The following is a 15,970-nucleotide window of genomic DNA, read 5'->3' as shown; positions in this document are numbered from 1 at the left end:
ATTATTCTACAGTTAAATCCTATGAGTCGGCATTCTATTCATTCAATCTATAAACAGTACAAAATGAGATTAAGAAATGAAAGACAGTTGATATTTACCATTTAAGACTCAAGAATATATAATGGTTTTCTCAAGTCACATATGTTGGGATTAAGCTTTGAGAAGTGTGAAGTTGTCTGGGCTGCCTCATTTGGACCCCTCACTTCAGGTACCCAAACTGGGGCTTTAAGGGGAAAGATTATTACCACACTCTGACAGAACAGGGGAAGAAGGAAGGCTAAATTTGCTCCTTATCTTGTTGTCTGTCATAGCCCTATTTACACACAGTAACTCTACGTGAAACATAAGTGTGCAAATCCGGGAGCTGCAAAAAGGTCAGGGGAAAGTGGAATCAAGAGATAATCTTAACATAAAAAAATCTTGAAATCGGGCCCGGCGCGGTGGTGCAAGTGGTTAACATCCTCGCCTTGCATGCCCGGGATCCCACATGGCTGCCGGTTCTAATCCCGGCAGCCCCACTTCCCATCCAGCTCCCTGCCTGTGGCCCGGGAAAGCAGTCAAGGATAGCCTAAAGCTTTGGGACCCTGCACCTGCGTGGGAGACCCAGAAGAGGCTCCTGGCTTCGGATCGGCATAGCATCAGCCATTGTGCTCACTTGGGGAGTGAAACATCGGATGGAAGATCTTCCTCTCTATCTCTCTGTATATCCGCCTTTCCAATAAAAACAAAATAAATCTTTAAAAGAAAAAAATCTTGAAATCTATGCAGTTTTTCTGAAAATATGTACTTACCATGAATTTTCTGAAAACCCCTTTTAAGTTGCTAGGCAACATATTAGAGAAAGCTAACTCATGACTGGATACAGTAAAAAAAAAACAAAAAAAAAACAGGAAAGATGAGTAGGATATGCAAAGTCCCAATCCTGGAATCTGAAAGCTATTCCTATGGATTTTGTTTTTTTTTTTTTTTTAAGATAATCCTTCCTTTAGGGCATGAGTCTTTGAAGCTAGGGTGGTAAACAAGTGTCAAATGGGCCAATGATAATTTTTGAGTCTAAATATTTAGCTGACCCTAAGAAGACTCTGGCAGAAATTCCAACTACCTTATCTGCATGTTGTGGTTAGACATCAGGGCCACTGCGTATTCATGACCTTTTCAAGTGACGCTTTTGCTATTGGGGGTGAGTAACTAGGAATCCATCTGACCTCCCAATGATCTTGTATATCCAGAAAAGTACAATATTCTTTCAGTAGTGGTAGTTTTGCCAGCGTCAATATGAGCCATAATTCCAATATTACGGATTCTATTTAAAAGAAAAAGGCATCACAAAGTGGAGGTTACTGATATTGTAAAAAAAAAAAAAATAATAATAACAATCCTGTGTAAATTTCAAATCTGTTTAGTATTTCAGTAACTTATATAATTCAGTGAAAACCAGAAAAAAATACTTAAGGATATCCAATTATATTACTCCTACAAAACAACAAAAACATACATATCCTATTACCTTACTCTGACAAAACAGCTAATAAATGAACTAAATGCCCAAACGGGAGGGCACACAGTCACAAAACTTGTAGCACTTACAATTTATCATTTCCTCTGCCTTTCAGAGAAAACTTGTTTCTTTGAATTCTCATGGAAAAAAATGAATGATAATACTTACTTCTCTATAGGAGGATTGATGATGGAACGAAGGGATTTGACCTCATTTCCTATTAAGCCTAATAGGAGAATTAAATTGAACAGTTGAATTGATTAAATTTCCTTAGGTTGCAAGTAAAATAAGAAAATACAGTAACTCCAAACAAAATAAAACCCAAGCTAAGTAAAATTTATCTAAAATGCCTTCTTACAATGTAAACGGAAAATATTATATACAAAATAAAGTACAAACTTTCAAACCTCATGCTTAGAGAAACTATAGCTTTACCTTAATCTTTGTTACCTACGGTTCCCATTATTTGTCAAACTCTAAAAGCTAGATTAATGTTCACAACGGCTATTTTGAGGCAATATGGGATCCTTAACTAAAGAAAAGCTTTAAAATGCACAGTACTATAAATCTGTTCATTGAGGGCTTGAAAAGCTGAGAATATACTCCTGTGTTAGCAAACACTGAAATTTCTGTGTAACGTGGAGCCTACCTGGCCTCGGCAATGCATCAACGCTGCTAAAGAGGCTTGGAAGGTATCATTCGACAGAAGCTACACTGTTCTAATACTTCTAAAAGGCCAAATAGCCAGATTACTTAACTGTTTAAAAAAAAATCCAAAATGGCTCACATGTTTTATTAATACATAACTTTAAGGAATATAATTATAAATGTAAATTTAATCTCTACCTTACTGCTACTTAAGCTAATTCTTCCACAGTTTATACAGAGTTTTATATTAATTTAAAATCCTCATGGTGCTTTGAAGACTGAAAGATAATTTACACTGCTATACTTAAAATTCACATAAGCTATATAAAGAAACTAGATAACCCCTCCTCAATGAGGCCCTAAACTTCACGTGCGCTCGTTAAGTCAACAGCCAACTGGTGTCTGTATTCTGTTATTCTCACGTGACACATGTGATAACTGATCAGAAATGGCACTAATCTGCTTTCATCAAGTCTATCACAGACTAGCTTATTCCACTCTTCCTCCTTTTCACAGCCACATTTCTAATCCAAAACACTCCAGACAAATCTTCAAACTATTAAGAATCTTTAATCTAGTAAGCCTCTACTGGCGAGAAAACACTTCTGAGTGAAAACCATAGTGAAGTGCAACACATTTTGCCACAAGAGCACTGTAAGAGAGGACGCAGATGCTAAACTTGTAAGTCAGCTGCTAAAGCCACTAACCTTCCTTTGCTCGGTTCATCAGCGCAGCCTGCAAGCAGAAGCACAACTCTGCTGCTGTGGCTTCCTGGAAACTAACAGAGGACGCCTCAGCCCTAATCACTGGGAGGACTAGCCAAGAGGTAAAACATGACTGCAAACCCCTGAATGAGAGATCTTGCAAACCAGAGAAAGAGCAAAAAGAGAGGAAGCAAGCAGATCGACTAAAATGGGAAGATTAACGTTTGTACCTGGTAGGGAACTATAATGTCTTCCAACAGGCATCTGTGGCTTTAATTTTCTCAAACTTGCTATTAATTTATAGCAGCGCATATTCTGGGAAGGATAAAAAGGAGACAATTTTACTTTACATGAATTATAAGAGTAATTTGAACTACGGAACATGTTTTCTGAAAAGATAAACACCTCTTCTAAGTTTTCCCAAGTCATTCACCACCATTCTTTCAAAATTTCAATTTATACTACATAATAATTAAAGTAACCCTGACCTGCTACTTGCACTATGCTTAAATTATTTCTCCTAGAGTTATGGGTATCAGCATGGAGAGTGGAGTTAGAAATGCAAATTCCTTCCTGCCTTTCCAATAAAAAGGAATCTTTTTTTTTCCAAAGATTTAATTTTATTGGAAAGTCAGATATGCAAAGATACAGAGAGGAGGAGAGAGAGAGGAAGATCTTCAGTCCAATGATTCACTCCCCAAGTGAGCGCAACGGCCGGTGCTATGCCAATTGGGAGCGGGAAACCAGGAGCTCTTCCAGGTCTCCCACGCGAGTGCAGGGTCCCAAGGCTTTGGGCCGTCCTCGACTGCTTTCCCAGGCCACAAGCAGGGAGCTGGATGGGAAGTGGGGCTGCTGGGATTAGAACCGGCACCCATATGGGATCCTGGCGCGTTCAAGGCGAGGACTTTAGCCACTGGGCCACAGTGCCGGGCCCAGGAATAAATTAAAAAAAAAAAAAAAAAGAAAAATGAATTTCCCTTCTGTTGACTCATTCTCCAGATGGTCAAAGTGATGCAGGGCTGAGCCATGCCAAAGCCCAGGAGCCAGGAGCTTCTTCTGGGGGTCTCACGTGGGTGCAGACACCTAAGCTCTTGGGTCATGCACGGCTGCTTTGTCCTGGCCAGTAGCAGGGACCTGGATGGGAAGTGGTGGAAGCAAATGGGCATCCATACGGGATACTGGGGCCCCGGGCCACAGCTTTACCCTTTGTAAGTCCTTCAGGTGATTTCAGCATCTAGAGTGTGAGCACCAGAATCTAAAGATTAAAAAAAAGAGTCAGAAAGTTTATATATATACACCGGCCTAGTTGTTCCTCATATTTGGTACAAGCTTGTTATAGGCACTGGACTGCAATGAATTCATAGCAGTAGTTACACAATAGATTTTGAATGCTCTTCAAAACGTCAGGAAAAGGTCCAGCATGGTAGCCTTGTGGGTAAATCCTTGCCTTCCATGTACTAGGATCCCATAAGGGCGCCGGTTCTAATCCTGGCAGCCCCGCTTCCCTTCCAGCTCCTTGCTTATGGCTGGAAAAGCAGCTGAAGGCAGCCCAAAGCCTTGGGACCCTGCACCCACATGCCAGACCAAGAAGAAGCTCCTGGCTCCTGGCTTCAGTCCAGCTCAGTTCCAGCTGTTGAGGCCAATGGAGTAAACCAGTGGATGAAAGCTCTTTCTTTCTGTCTCTCCTCTCTGTAAAAATCTGAATTTTCAATAAAAAATGAATTAAAAAAATTTTTTTAATTCAGGATAGAGAAAACAAAACAAAGATGAGAGAAGAAGGTAGGAGCATTTAAACAGCTCCTCAGGTGTCTCTTCAGCAGCATTAGAACTGAGACTCAAGTTGAGAGCCAGTCTGTTTGAAGTTGGAATGCTTAAGGTAGAGACCGTATCTCTAGTTCAACATTTCGTTACTAATGTTCTCAGGCAGGGGTTGAACACCCTCCACCCCATTTTATCCCTACAGCACCACACTTCAATGCCTGCCACTATTTGGTACTGTTACTTAGGTAGGGAAAAATTTGGGCTTCAACAATCTCCTTTTATGATAGTACAGAATTTGTGTGTGCACATTTTTATTTTTACATTATTATTAAGTTTCTGTTATAAGTAACCTGGGTTTAGAATCGAAAGCCCGTGACATCTAACAGGCTTACTGGGAGGATAGCCACGAAGTACATTTCATTTTACAAGAAAATCTTACGCTCAGGTGCGAACTGGGCATTTTCTGATGAATCACTGTAAACATCTTAAAGTTCATCAACATCTTCATCTTCTAAATCGTTTTTCTATGAGAAAATAAAAATATAAAATTATAAAGCCAAATTTATAATACATGTTAGTAAGGCATATAATTGAGGGCAACAACACATTGACGTTAGAAAGTAAGCATAATCGTTTTTTATTTAAGATTAATTTTATTTTTATTGCAAAGCCAGATACACAGAGAGGAGCAGAGACAAAGAGGAAAATCTTCCGTCCGATAATTCACACCCAAAGTGACCGCAATGGCCAGAGCTACACCGATCCGAAGCCAGGAGCCAGGAACTTCCTCAAGGTCTCCCACGCGGGTGCAGGGTCCCAAAGCTTTGGGCTGTCCTCGACTGCTTCCCCAGGCCACAAGCAGGGAGCTGGATGGGAAGTGGAGCTGCCGGGACTAGAACTGGCGCCCATATGGGATCCTGGCACGTTCAAGGCGAGGACTTTAGCTGCTAGGCCACCACACCGGACCCTAGCATAATGGTTCTATTAAATGTCATATAGAAAATGAAAATTCTCACTAAATTTGAGAAATATGCTCTAAGCATCAAATCTGTCCCTTTTTTCAACATGGTGTAATTCACAAACATGTAAATATAGTGTAGAATTAACTTCTTTTGTGGCTGGCATTATGATGTAACAAGCTAAGCCATCCTGTTAACACCAAAATGCCATAGGGGCAAGGGCTTTCCACTTCAAATCTAGCTCTGCAAACTCAGCTGGCAGCAGCAGATGGCGCACGTCCTTAGGCCCCTCGCCCTCAGGGGAGAGCTCAATGAAGCTCCTGGCTTGAGCTCGGCCTAGCCTGGCCATTACAACCATCTGGAGAGTGAAGCAACTGACGGGGCATCTTTAAGTCTTTCTGTCCTTCCTGTCTCTCCCTCTCTTTAACTCTTCCAAACAAGTAAGTTAAAAAAAAAAAAAAAAGAAAAAAGAAAAACGCCTAGAATTATGTCTAGAAAAGGTTAGCACTTACACACTAACTTCTTACAGGCAGTAAAACATATTGCCTTGGGGCTGGCATCATGGCTCAACAGGCTAACCCTTCAACTTCAAGTGCAAATGTCCCATAGATTCGCTGATTCATCATGTTCCAGCCAAGGGCTTAGATAATCTTCTGCTGACTCCTCAAGAGCATTAGCAGCGAAATGGATTAGAAGTGGAGCAGCTGGGATAACAACCTGTGCCCATACGGACACCAGTCTTATAGGAGACCGGCTTGACCTGCCACAGCGCTGGTCCCACACCTAGCTAAAACACACCTGGGAAATGACGTTCCCAATTTGGAAGTTATCACACATATTGGACCAATCCTATGGCTTAAGTGCCTAATCTTCCCCATATGCAAGTGCCGGCATTCCTTATGGGTGCTGGCTGGTGTCCTGTCCCAGTTCCCAACCAGCTCTCTGCTTATGGCCTGGGAAAGCAATAAAGGATGGCCCACATCCTTAGGAAGCTGCACCTGTTTGGGAGTTTCAGAAGCTCCTAGATTTTGGCTTCAGATTAGCTCAGCTCCAGCCATGGCAGCCACATAGGGAGTGAACCAGCGATGGAAGATCTGTCTCCTCTCTGTATATCTGCCTTTCCAATAAAAATATATATTTTTTTCTAAAAAAAAGTTGCCACACACAGTAACAAATCCCAACCCAACACAGCCTATTTCAATTCCATGCTTTAGACTCTTCTTTCTGACATGATCTGATCCTCAACATTTTTACTTGCACATTTAAAGAATTTTGTGATTGCCACTAATCCCCATGAATCTTTCTTGTTTTATCTGACGAGGTATTCCACTAATTGTTTTGAATAGCCTATGAATTTTAACCATTCATTAGTACTGCTATTTCCTTTTTTACATTTATTAGCCAATGAATTTTATTTGTTCATTAGCATTGCTACTTGCTTTTTTAAACTTGTTTATTATTTTAACTGAACACTTCCTTTTCGTGGGATTTTTTTTTTTTTTTTTTTTTTTTGCCCTCGTTACAACGTAAGGATTCCATGCTGTGGGGGCATGAAGGCAACTTCTGATACTGCGCGGTAACACGGAATGTTGCTGATTTAATTTCTTGAAGTCAGTTACGCGTTTGACCGCACCAGAGGCCCGCTACACAACACCCAAACGAACCGGCGCCGGGTCCGCGGTACCAAAAGCCCTCAAGATTCTTCCAAGGAGTTCTGGATCCACGAAGATCCACAATGGTGTCCTCTTCTAAGTTAACCTTCACGTATGTAAAAAAAAAAAGCCAATCCAGCGCATCTCCCTCAACCGTGCACACATCACACACTGCGGTCACCCTCGCCTAAGAGACGCCCCGCACCGGGCACGAGGGCGCGGTGGTCCACGGCTGCGCCGCTGCAGAGCCTCAGACACCGGGCGGCACCGGACTCACCCGGCCTGCACGAGGAGCCGGTCGCACGGCATGCCAGACAGCAGCCAAGCACCTCCACCCGCCTCCGCAGCCACCTCAAGTCCGCCCGGGAGAACTTCCTCCAGCATCGATACCGTACGCGCCCGCCCCTTCCGGCAGCGCAACCGTGAAATGTTACCTGCCGGCAACTTCCGCCTCTTTAAGCTGAGAGGAAGAGCAGAAGCACGGAACGCTTCTGTGGTGCCTGCTCTTCCCCCGGCGCTGAGAGAAGCCGGCCGTTTCCTGTCGCGAGGTGCGTGAAGCCGTGGTGTGGGCTTCTTTCTGAGAGCAGAAGCTTTGGAAGTTCGGCGGCCGGGGTGCAGCACCCGGCGGGTCTGAGGCCGTCACCATGGTAAGGAGGCTGCCCGGGCGTCCGAGCCTGCTGGGCTCCAGGGCTTGGCGGGCGGGGAGGGAAGGACGACGGAAAGGGGTAAACTTCCTCCTGGGAGTGCTGGCTTCGTCACCTGTTGGCCATCGGTGCCCGAGCTCTGTAATAACCCTCTGATCTCGCCACTTGGTTTTACTGTAGAGGAAACTGATGACAGCCCTTGCCAGGTGGCCCGTACCTTAACTTCCAGAACCTTTGTCTTCGTAGTGCATGTCTGTTCCGCAACAGAACATTCTTCCCGCACTTTGGTTACCGCAAAGTTTATGCGGCAGCTGTTGAGATCGCCTGTTTCTGTTCCTCTTCTCTGTGCTGGAATTGGCGTTGCATCAGTTTACTTTGGGAATGTTTAAATGTTTTTTTTTTCTTAATTTAAATTGCTTATTTGAAGAAGAGGTACAAAGAGATGGATCTTGCCTGGCTGGTTCATTCATGAAATGCCAAGAGCAGTCGGTGCTGGGTTAGACTGGGGCTTGAACTCATTCGACTCTGCCATGCGGCTGGCCATCACTGTGACCTCTCAGAGTGGTCGTTAGCAGGCAGCTGGGGTAGAAGGCCAAGGAAGCCAGACACGGCGGGGAGGGATGGAAGGCCCCGAGCTGGGGGCTCACAGCGTCACCAAATTCCTGTTGGTATTTTTCAAGAGTTAAAATGCAAGTAGACTAGGTTGCATTTTTTGAAAGATGTGTTTATTAGGGAGGAGACAGATCTTCCATCTGCTGGTTAACACCCTAAGTGGCTGCAGCAACTGGAGCTGAGCCTGTTGGAAGCGCGCAGCTCCTGCTGGGTCTCCCTTATGGGTGCAGAGGCCCCGAGACTAAGGCCAACTTCTGCTTTCCCAGGCCACAGGCCAGGAGCTTCGTGGAAAGTGGAGCAGAGAGAACACTGGCACCTGTGGCAGAGGTTCCATTTTTGACCTGTCACTTAAAATGCAAAGAGATCCCGTGCATTGTTAGTGGAATGTGAAATAATACCACTTTGGAAAATAGTCTGGGAGGAAAGCGAGTCCATTCAGAGACCTGCATGAACTGTTTGTCACAGCTTTATTCTAAATCACCGAAAGCAGGACACGTCTCAAATATCCAGCAATGGATAAATAAATAATGTTATATCCATAAAATGCAACAGTTAGTGAAAAAAAAAATGATGTGTAGGTACAGGCAACAATGGGGTCAATCTCAGAGGCCTTATACTAATTTAAAGAAGCAAGATAAGAAAGACACATACTGTTGATTTCCCTTTATTCTGGGAAAGGCAATACCACAGGAATAGATGTCAGGCTGGGAAAGACTGGCTTTGAGAGATATAAAGGGAACCTTTTTGGGTAATGAAAATAGTTTGTATCTTGATTGGTTGTTACAGTACTGTGTAGTTAGAACGTTAGGACTATACATCTAGACCTAAAGTGGAGAATTTATCAAATTAAAGATCAGTAACATTGACTTTTAAAATAAAAAAATATATATATGACATGGTGTTCTTGAAGAAAGTAAATAGCAACCTTCAGTGAGCAGGAAACGTGAGATTATTACAGAGGTCAAGTCTGATGTTTTATACCATCCAAGATCAGAATTTACTGAATCTATTTACATTATGTGCATAAGCTTGCCAATATTCATATTGCTATATTTATTTTCTTTTAATATCTATTAGAAAAGTGAGGGGTTTGCAGACCCCTGTGGGTCTCTGACTAGGATAGAGGGACCCCACTCTGACCTAGCTCCAGTCCCATGCCCTGGCATGTGGCAGTACTGATTGCTGTGGAGCATCCCTGGCATATGCCCATGTTGGCACTGCCTCCCCAGATCTTTAAAAAAAAAAAAGTAGGGGCAACTGTGTTGGCAAAAGAGTTGGTATTAACCCAGCCCAGAATGCCAGACAGCTTTAGGCTGCTCTTCTTCCAGTAATATAACACTTGCCTGGACACAAGACAACCTAGCAAGTTGTGTACAGCCAGGGATAGTCATTTTAAAAGAGGGATTGTGTAAATGTTTTATGGTCTTGTTTTTGTGCTGTGTACAAGGAATAATTAATCAGTACTTTTAAAAATTAACAATTTTTTTATAGCCACAAAACGAATATATTGAATTACACCGGAAACGGTATGGGTATCGTTTGGATTACCATGAGAAAAAGAGAAAAAAGGAAAGCCGGGAGGCTCATGAACGCTCCAAGAAGGCCAAAAAGATGATTGGGCTGAAGGCTAAGCTCTACCACAAGCAGCGCCACGCTGAGAAAATACAGATGAAAAAGACGTACGTGACCCCATTTCTGTGTAATAGCAAGTTCGTGTTGTGGGAGTAACAGCTACTAAAACAGATCATTTTGAATTTTTTTCTTTCTTCATGGCAGTATCAAGATGCATGAAAAGAGAAACACCAAACAGAAGAATGATGAAAAGACCCCCGAGGGAGCAGTACCGGCCTATCTGCTGGACAGAGAGGGACAGTCGCGAGCTAAAGTCCTTTCCAATATGATCAAACAGAAACGCAAGGAGAAAGCGGTAAGCAACAAATTGCTTTTGGAGGTTTATTGTTGTTAAACAAGAAAAATTGCTCATTCACGTTTGGGTTTTTTTTTTTTTCATATTAACTTTAAACATTTCCATTATGTATCTAAAGTCTGTATATTGTGTAGAAACTTCACATTTTCATCACTAGAAAGAATTTAACTTTTTCAAAAACATCTTCAGAACATTAAGAACAGCATGTTACTGTATGAATAGTGAATTTCAAATTCAAAATAAATGGCTTGAGTACAGTTGTGGAGAAAAACACAGCTATTTTGGATTTGCTGCCTTGCAGTGCCAGACTTGGTTTAAAAGTAGAATATTAGAAAACTCAAAGTTCAGCAGTTTGTTTTTTTCAAAATGCCTCTGTACTTTTATCAATATTATACTTTTATCAGTATGGTAAATTCCGCTGAATGTTATAGCAATTCTAACACTTAGCTTGATTGACAGAAATCTGGATAGAAGAATAAATAACATATTTAAAAAGCTTACAGTCTCAAGTGTTTATTTGTTTTTATTGGAAAGGCAGATCACATTTATGGCGAGAAGGAGAGACAGAGAAATATCTCCATCCACTGGTTCACTCCCAAATGGCTGCAGTGGCTGGAGCTGAACCAGTCCAGAGTCAGGAGCCAGGAGCCTCCCGTGGGTCTCCCACACAGGTGCAGGGTCAGGCCCTCAAAATTTATTTTTAAAAATTCTACTTCTTTTTAAGGACATGCTACCAGTCAAAGAAGCGTTAGAAATCCCCCATTTGACCCCCTCTCGTCTTAGAGATGAGACCGAGGGACGTGAGTGGTACCACATCACTCCTTGTCACCTGACCATAAGATGATAGACTTCCTGAGTTCTGGGTTTTTCTGTTGCTTCACATTGTATTAGTTTTATCACAGAATCTGAATTCCAGGCATTTGTCCTAGTGAATCTGTGTTGAGAGAGCAATATAAAATGGGGAGGCAAGCTTTCCAATTATTTAACTGTTAGTATGCATATGTACTGCTTCTAGAAATACTAGAATATGCTTCTAGAGTCACTGTGATATTTTTTCCCGTAACAAGCTTAAGATTTATATACTCTCCTAATTAGTGAGGAAAGAATATAGACTTTCAGTAACAGTTGAGGCAGGAATGTGAGTGGTTAAGGAAAAAAATTAATATTGTGTACGATTAAAACATTTACCATCCTCAGTCTTTACTGACCATGTAAGTTGCAACTATCATCTGTTTTTAGGGAAAATGGGAAGTCCCTCTGCCTAAAGTTCGTGCCCAGGGAGAAACAGAAGTACTAAAAGTTATTCGAACAGGAAAAAGAAAAAAGAAGGCATGGAAGAGGATGGTCACCAAAGTCTGCTTTGTTGGAGATGGCTTTACAAGAAAACCACCCAAATATGAGAGATTCATTAGACCAATGGTAAGTCCTTTGTAAGCATGCAGTGACTCTATTAAATGCACTCGTTCCCTGAAATTTCCAACACTGATACGAAAAACAGTGAAAGATTATTTTATGCTTTTTCTTACTACTAGTGATTACATTGCACCTTCCCCATCATAGTCAAAAATTTTGTTTTCTGCTTCAGGTGAGATTTTAAATGAAAAGGAATCTTCATTTTCAGCTCGAAGCCATATTTACTCATATAGCAAATGGTCTACTTGCATATCTGACACTGTCAGGCATCAAACACTTGTCTCAGATTTTAAAACACTTGAATAGTGCTTTGTCTAAAGTCACAGAAAGGCAGATCAGATTTACAGAGGAGAGACCGAGAGAAAGATGTTCCATCTACTGGTTCACTCCCCAAGAAGCCTCCTCTGGGTCTCCTATGCAGGTACAGGGTCCCAAGCCTTTGAGCCATCCCCTGCTGCTTTCTTAGGTCATAAACAAGTGATGGGAAGTGGAGCAGCTGGGATATGTTCCAGTGCCCAAATGAGATGCTGGTACCTGTGAGAATTAGGCAGTAGAACCATCATGCCAGGCCCTGCATATCATGGTAGGCATGCCCCAAACTGAGTCCCACCTACCTCTCAACCTCCTCAGAAAAATGTGAATATTTATATTTGAAACATTTCTTTCAGTGGACTGAATTACTGTCCCAGCCAGATGATTAACCTACTTAGAAAAATGGAGAAGGGGCCAGCATTGTGGCAGAACATTCCATATAGGATATGGGTTGAATGAAGTTCCTGCTTCTTTGCTTCTAATCCAGCCTCTTGCTTTATACACCTGAAAAAGCAGCAATGGTGACTCAAGCACTTGAACCCCTGCCAGCAATACGTGCCTCCTGGTTTCAGCCTGACTCCAACCTGGCAGTTGTTGATTTCTTTCTCCCTGCCACTCTTCCTTTCAACTATAGTTCTTTAGAAAAGGGAAATGGGGACATTGAGTAGTATTAATCTCATTGCTACCTGGGTAGTTTGATGGATTAAAATATTGGCAAATAGCTCCTAAAAAGGTTTTTACTGGACAGAGATATCCCGTTTATTATTGCATGGGTAAATGGTATTACATCCATCCCACCATTCAGTTGATCCTCCTCTCTAGATAATTAGGAGGCTCCATAACTGGTTTGTGAAACGTAAACCCCTCTGGGCTATCTCCAGTCTTTGACCAAAACCACTGTTCAACACAGAGAGCTGACTGTACCCTCCTGTTTTCATCATGGAAGACAGCTAAGTTCTATGGCACACACCATTTAATCTGGAAAAGAACTCCTCTCTAAACCTGGTTATGCTTGCTTCCTCATTCAGCAAAAGTTGGGCAGGGATCTGTTTGGGCTGTCATGGTCTGATGAGCCAACTGAAACCTCTACCGTTGTGCCTAGAATGATGCAAGCCCAGTGAAATAAAAACCCGAGTATGTTGGTAGGTAGCTATTAACATGGTAAAATTTCAGAGAGCATGTGCCTCCCCCTGCCCCATACATATTTATAACTGTCAGGTTATTAAATGTGTGGGACTGTTGGTATTTTATGTAAGGCTTGACATTTTTTTCACCCATGTTGTTTTGTTTTTTCCTGGAGGTTATTAGAAAAGATAAGCCCACAATATCACAACTTAACATCATGAAGATTTTATACTCATTCTTCCATTTGATTTACTAGGGCTTACGTTTCAAGAAGGCCCATGTAACACATCCAGAACTGAAAGCCACCTTCTGTCTGCCAATACTTGGTGTAAAAAAGAATCCTTCGTCCCCATTATATACAACTTTGGGTGTAATTACCAAAGGCACTGTCATTGAAGTGAATGTGAGTGAGTTGGGCCTTGTGACACAAGGAGGCAAGGTTATATGGGGTAAGTAATTATTTGAATCTGCGGCCATTGCTGTTTTGTAGTCTTGACAATTATTTCCAAGTTCATAGGAAAATCAGCAGCAAAACTTTTTCTAATGTGTAAGAGCTAAGCTAGAACTTAATCTAAGTCAGGGGTAGGCATTTGATACAGCAGTTTAGGTGCCAAATTCCATGTCCGAGTGCCTGATGCAGCTTCCTGCTTATGCACGCCCTTGCCACTGACATGGGGGACTGGTCAGATTAAGGTCCCCCAGCTCCTGCCCCAGTCAGCACATGGGAGCTCTCAGACACATAAGTAAATAAATAATGCTTAATGTAAATCAGACGTAAAATTGTGGCAAGAAGGTTTATTTTGCTTTGTTTTGTTAGAAAAAGCTATGAATATCATCCTTTTTAAAATTTGGTTTATTGGCATGCTCGCTTCAGCAGCACATATACTAAAATTGGGTTTATTGGTTTTAATCCCATAAGTTGTTAAATCTTGATGCTTTTTTAAAAACAGTCAAAATCCTAACTAAAATAGTTGGGAGAAAATTAGCCACAAACAGAAGGAGACAAAGGTAAAACCTTACCATATAATATTTCAGTAACAAAACAAATTGCTCATTGCTCATTTTTTGCTCTTAAATTATCTAGGTGCTTTTTGTTTGTTCATTTTTAATTGCAAAAGTCAGATATATAGAAAGGAGGAGAGAGGGAGAGGAAGATCTTCCATCCAATGATTCACTCCCAAAGTGGCTGCAATGGCCAGTGCTGAACCGATCCAAACACAGGAGCCGAAGCCAGGAACTTCTTCTCCCACTCAGGTGCAGGGTCCCAAGGCCTTGGGCCATCCTCGACTGCTTTCCCAGGCTACAGGCAGGGAGCTGGATGGGAAGTGGAGCTTCCAGGATTAGAATCGGCACCAAGGGATCCCGGTGCTTTCAAAGTGAGGACTTTAACTACTAGGCCACTTTGTTGGCCCCATAATTTGATTGAATTATTGGCTCCATGCTTTGTGTTGCCTGGCCCCAGTTTTAAAATAGGTTATTAAATTGATTTTCAACTTATTACCATTGCACTTGTCAGATTAAAATTATTAAAATTACTAAAAATTATGTAAGGAAGCAGAGGTCTATTAAGACAATATCCCAATAGGGGACACCTGACACTGCTTGTAAGCTCATACTATAAAAATTGTATTCAGAACTCGAGCTGGGTCTAGGATTATTTAATTTTGTGAAATCTCATCCTTTGTGCTTCTGTTAAAAAGACTAATAGAAACATTTAAGGCTAATGTTACATTCTTTTAAAATTAATTTTTATTAGCTAATATCCCTCCCTTGTTTGTTTTCCTTAGGGAAATATGCCCAGGTCACCAACAATCCTGAAAATGATGGATGTATCAATGCAGTCTTACTTGTCTGACAGCAATCTCATATAAGTAACTTCTAACCATTCAAGAAGACTGCAGATTAAATGGGGACACTGTCATTCCTGTGATGCTTCTGCAAACTACCAAATAGCCCTACTCTACAGTCATCAAGAGAGCTATTGATTAATCTGTAAAACAACAAACAAACAAAAAACATTAAAAAGATCCACTTCTACAGGTTGGTCTTTATTTGGGGTCTACTAAGGGTTTACAAAAGCATAAAATGTGAACGATTGAAAAGGTAAGTGACAGATGTCCTACCTCGCACCTCGCTGTTGACCACGCAAGCGACTCGCTGTGTAGCCGTGCACATCTGTCCTCATGGAAAAAAGCATCGGGAAAGCTGCGGACACTTGATAAACGGTATCTCACACTTCACAGGGGGACCTGGGCTAGGAAACGTTTTTGATGTCTGAGACCTTCAGTTTCTTCCGCCTTATTATTCATCATTTATAAAGTACTTACACTGCAAAGTAGTGTACTTACACTAAGCTACATTAAGTTCTTACAGAACTCAAAGTCTTTGTACAGTAAGAATATTCTAAACTTTTTTCATACGGTATAGTTGTTAACTAAATTTTCTACTTGAAACATGAAAAAAAAAACTATAAAATGCTTGCACATTGTTAGCAGTTTAACATATTCTAAATGTAGGATAATGCCTCTGTGCCTTCTAACCGGTACTAAATTGATCTGATTTCAGCTTAGTTGTAAAAGGAAAAAGCCTTCAGTGATGCCCTGAAAAGAAAGTGTACTCACTTAGGAAATATAGTTGTTTAGGATTGTAACTTTCAGCATTTTTGTGATCTGAACTACGTATGTGGCTTTAAGCATCAGAATGTCTATTAATTTG

At 41.6% G+C, this 15,970-nt stretch overlaps 2 protein-coding genes across 4 annotated transcripts in view; one reads left to right on the top strand and one right to left on the bottom strand.

Moving 5' to 3' along the window:
• Positions 1–7,599, bottom strand: part of GFM2 (GTP dependent ribosome recycling factor mitochondrial 2) — a 28,092-nt gene extending 20,493 nt beyond the window's left edge. The window contains exons 1-5 of one of the 2 annotated variants that reach the window (XM_040986167.1): positions 7,500–7,599; positions 5,051–5,135; positions 3,081–3,165; positions 1,667–1,724; positions 1,206–1,303 (exon numbers count right to left, since the gene is read on the bottom strand). In XM_040986167.1, the coding sequence (XP_040842101.1) occupies positions 1,206–1,303; positions 1,667–1,724; positions 3,081–3,165; positions 5,051–5,119 (310 nt within the window). In that variant the 5' untranslated portion in view covers positions 5,120–5,135; positions 7,500–7,599. Of the gene's footprint in view, positions 1–1,102; positions 3,166–5,050; positions 5,136–7,499 lie in introns of those variants that run through there. The other variant, XM_040986168.1, reaches the window with a different exon arrangement.
• A 123-nt stretch (positions 7,600–7,722) lies between these two features.
• On the top strand, positions 7,723–15,292 carry NSA2 (NSA2 ribosome biogenesis factor). 2 transcript variants are annotated; one of them, XM_040986165.1, is made up of 6 exons: positions 7,723–7,869; positions 9,970–10,157; positions 10,255–10,405; positions 11,645–11,824; positions 13,512–13,704; positions 15,043–15,292. In XM_040986165.1, exons 1-6 carry the CDS (start codon positions 7,867–7,869, stop codon positions 15,108–15,110), a joined length of 783 nt encoding a protein of 260 aa, XP_040842099.1. In that variant the 5' UTR covers positions 7,723–7,866; the 3' UTR covers positions 15,111–15,292. The 2 variants fall into 2 exon arrangements, with proteins under 2 accessions (XP_040842099.1, XP_040842100.1); XM_040986166.1 differs by lacking the exon at positions 13,512–13,704.
• The last annotated feature ends 678 nt before the right edge of the window (positions 15,293–15,970 follow it).

The sequence above is a fragment of the Ochotona curzoniae genome, unplaced genomic scaffold (assembly GCF_017591425.1).
Source record: "Ochotona curzoniae isolate NIBS_2020 unplaced genomic scaffold, NIBS_Ocur_1.0 contig_4501, whole genome shotgun sequence".
Classification (NCBI taxonomy): Eukaryota; Metazoa; Chordata; class Mammalia; order Lagomorpha; family Ochotonidae; genus Ochotona; species Ochotona curzoniae.
Note: the sequence above shows the minus strand (reverse complement) of the source record. Positions and strands in the feature narration are given on the sequence as shown.

Coding starts and splice junctions, on each gene's coding strand:
- NSA2 (XM_040986165.1), top strand. Junction 10,158..10,254: donor AAAATACAGATGAAAAAGAC/GTACGTGACCCC, acceptor TCTTCATGGCAG/TATCAAGATGCATGAAAAGA. Junction 10,406..11,644: donor AGAAACGCAAGGAGAAAGCG/GTAAGCAACAAA, acceptor ATCTGTTTTTAG/GGAAAATGGGAAGTCCCTCT.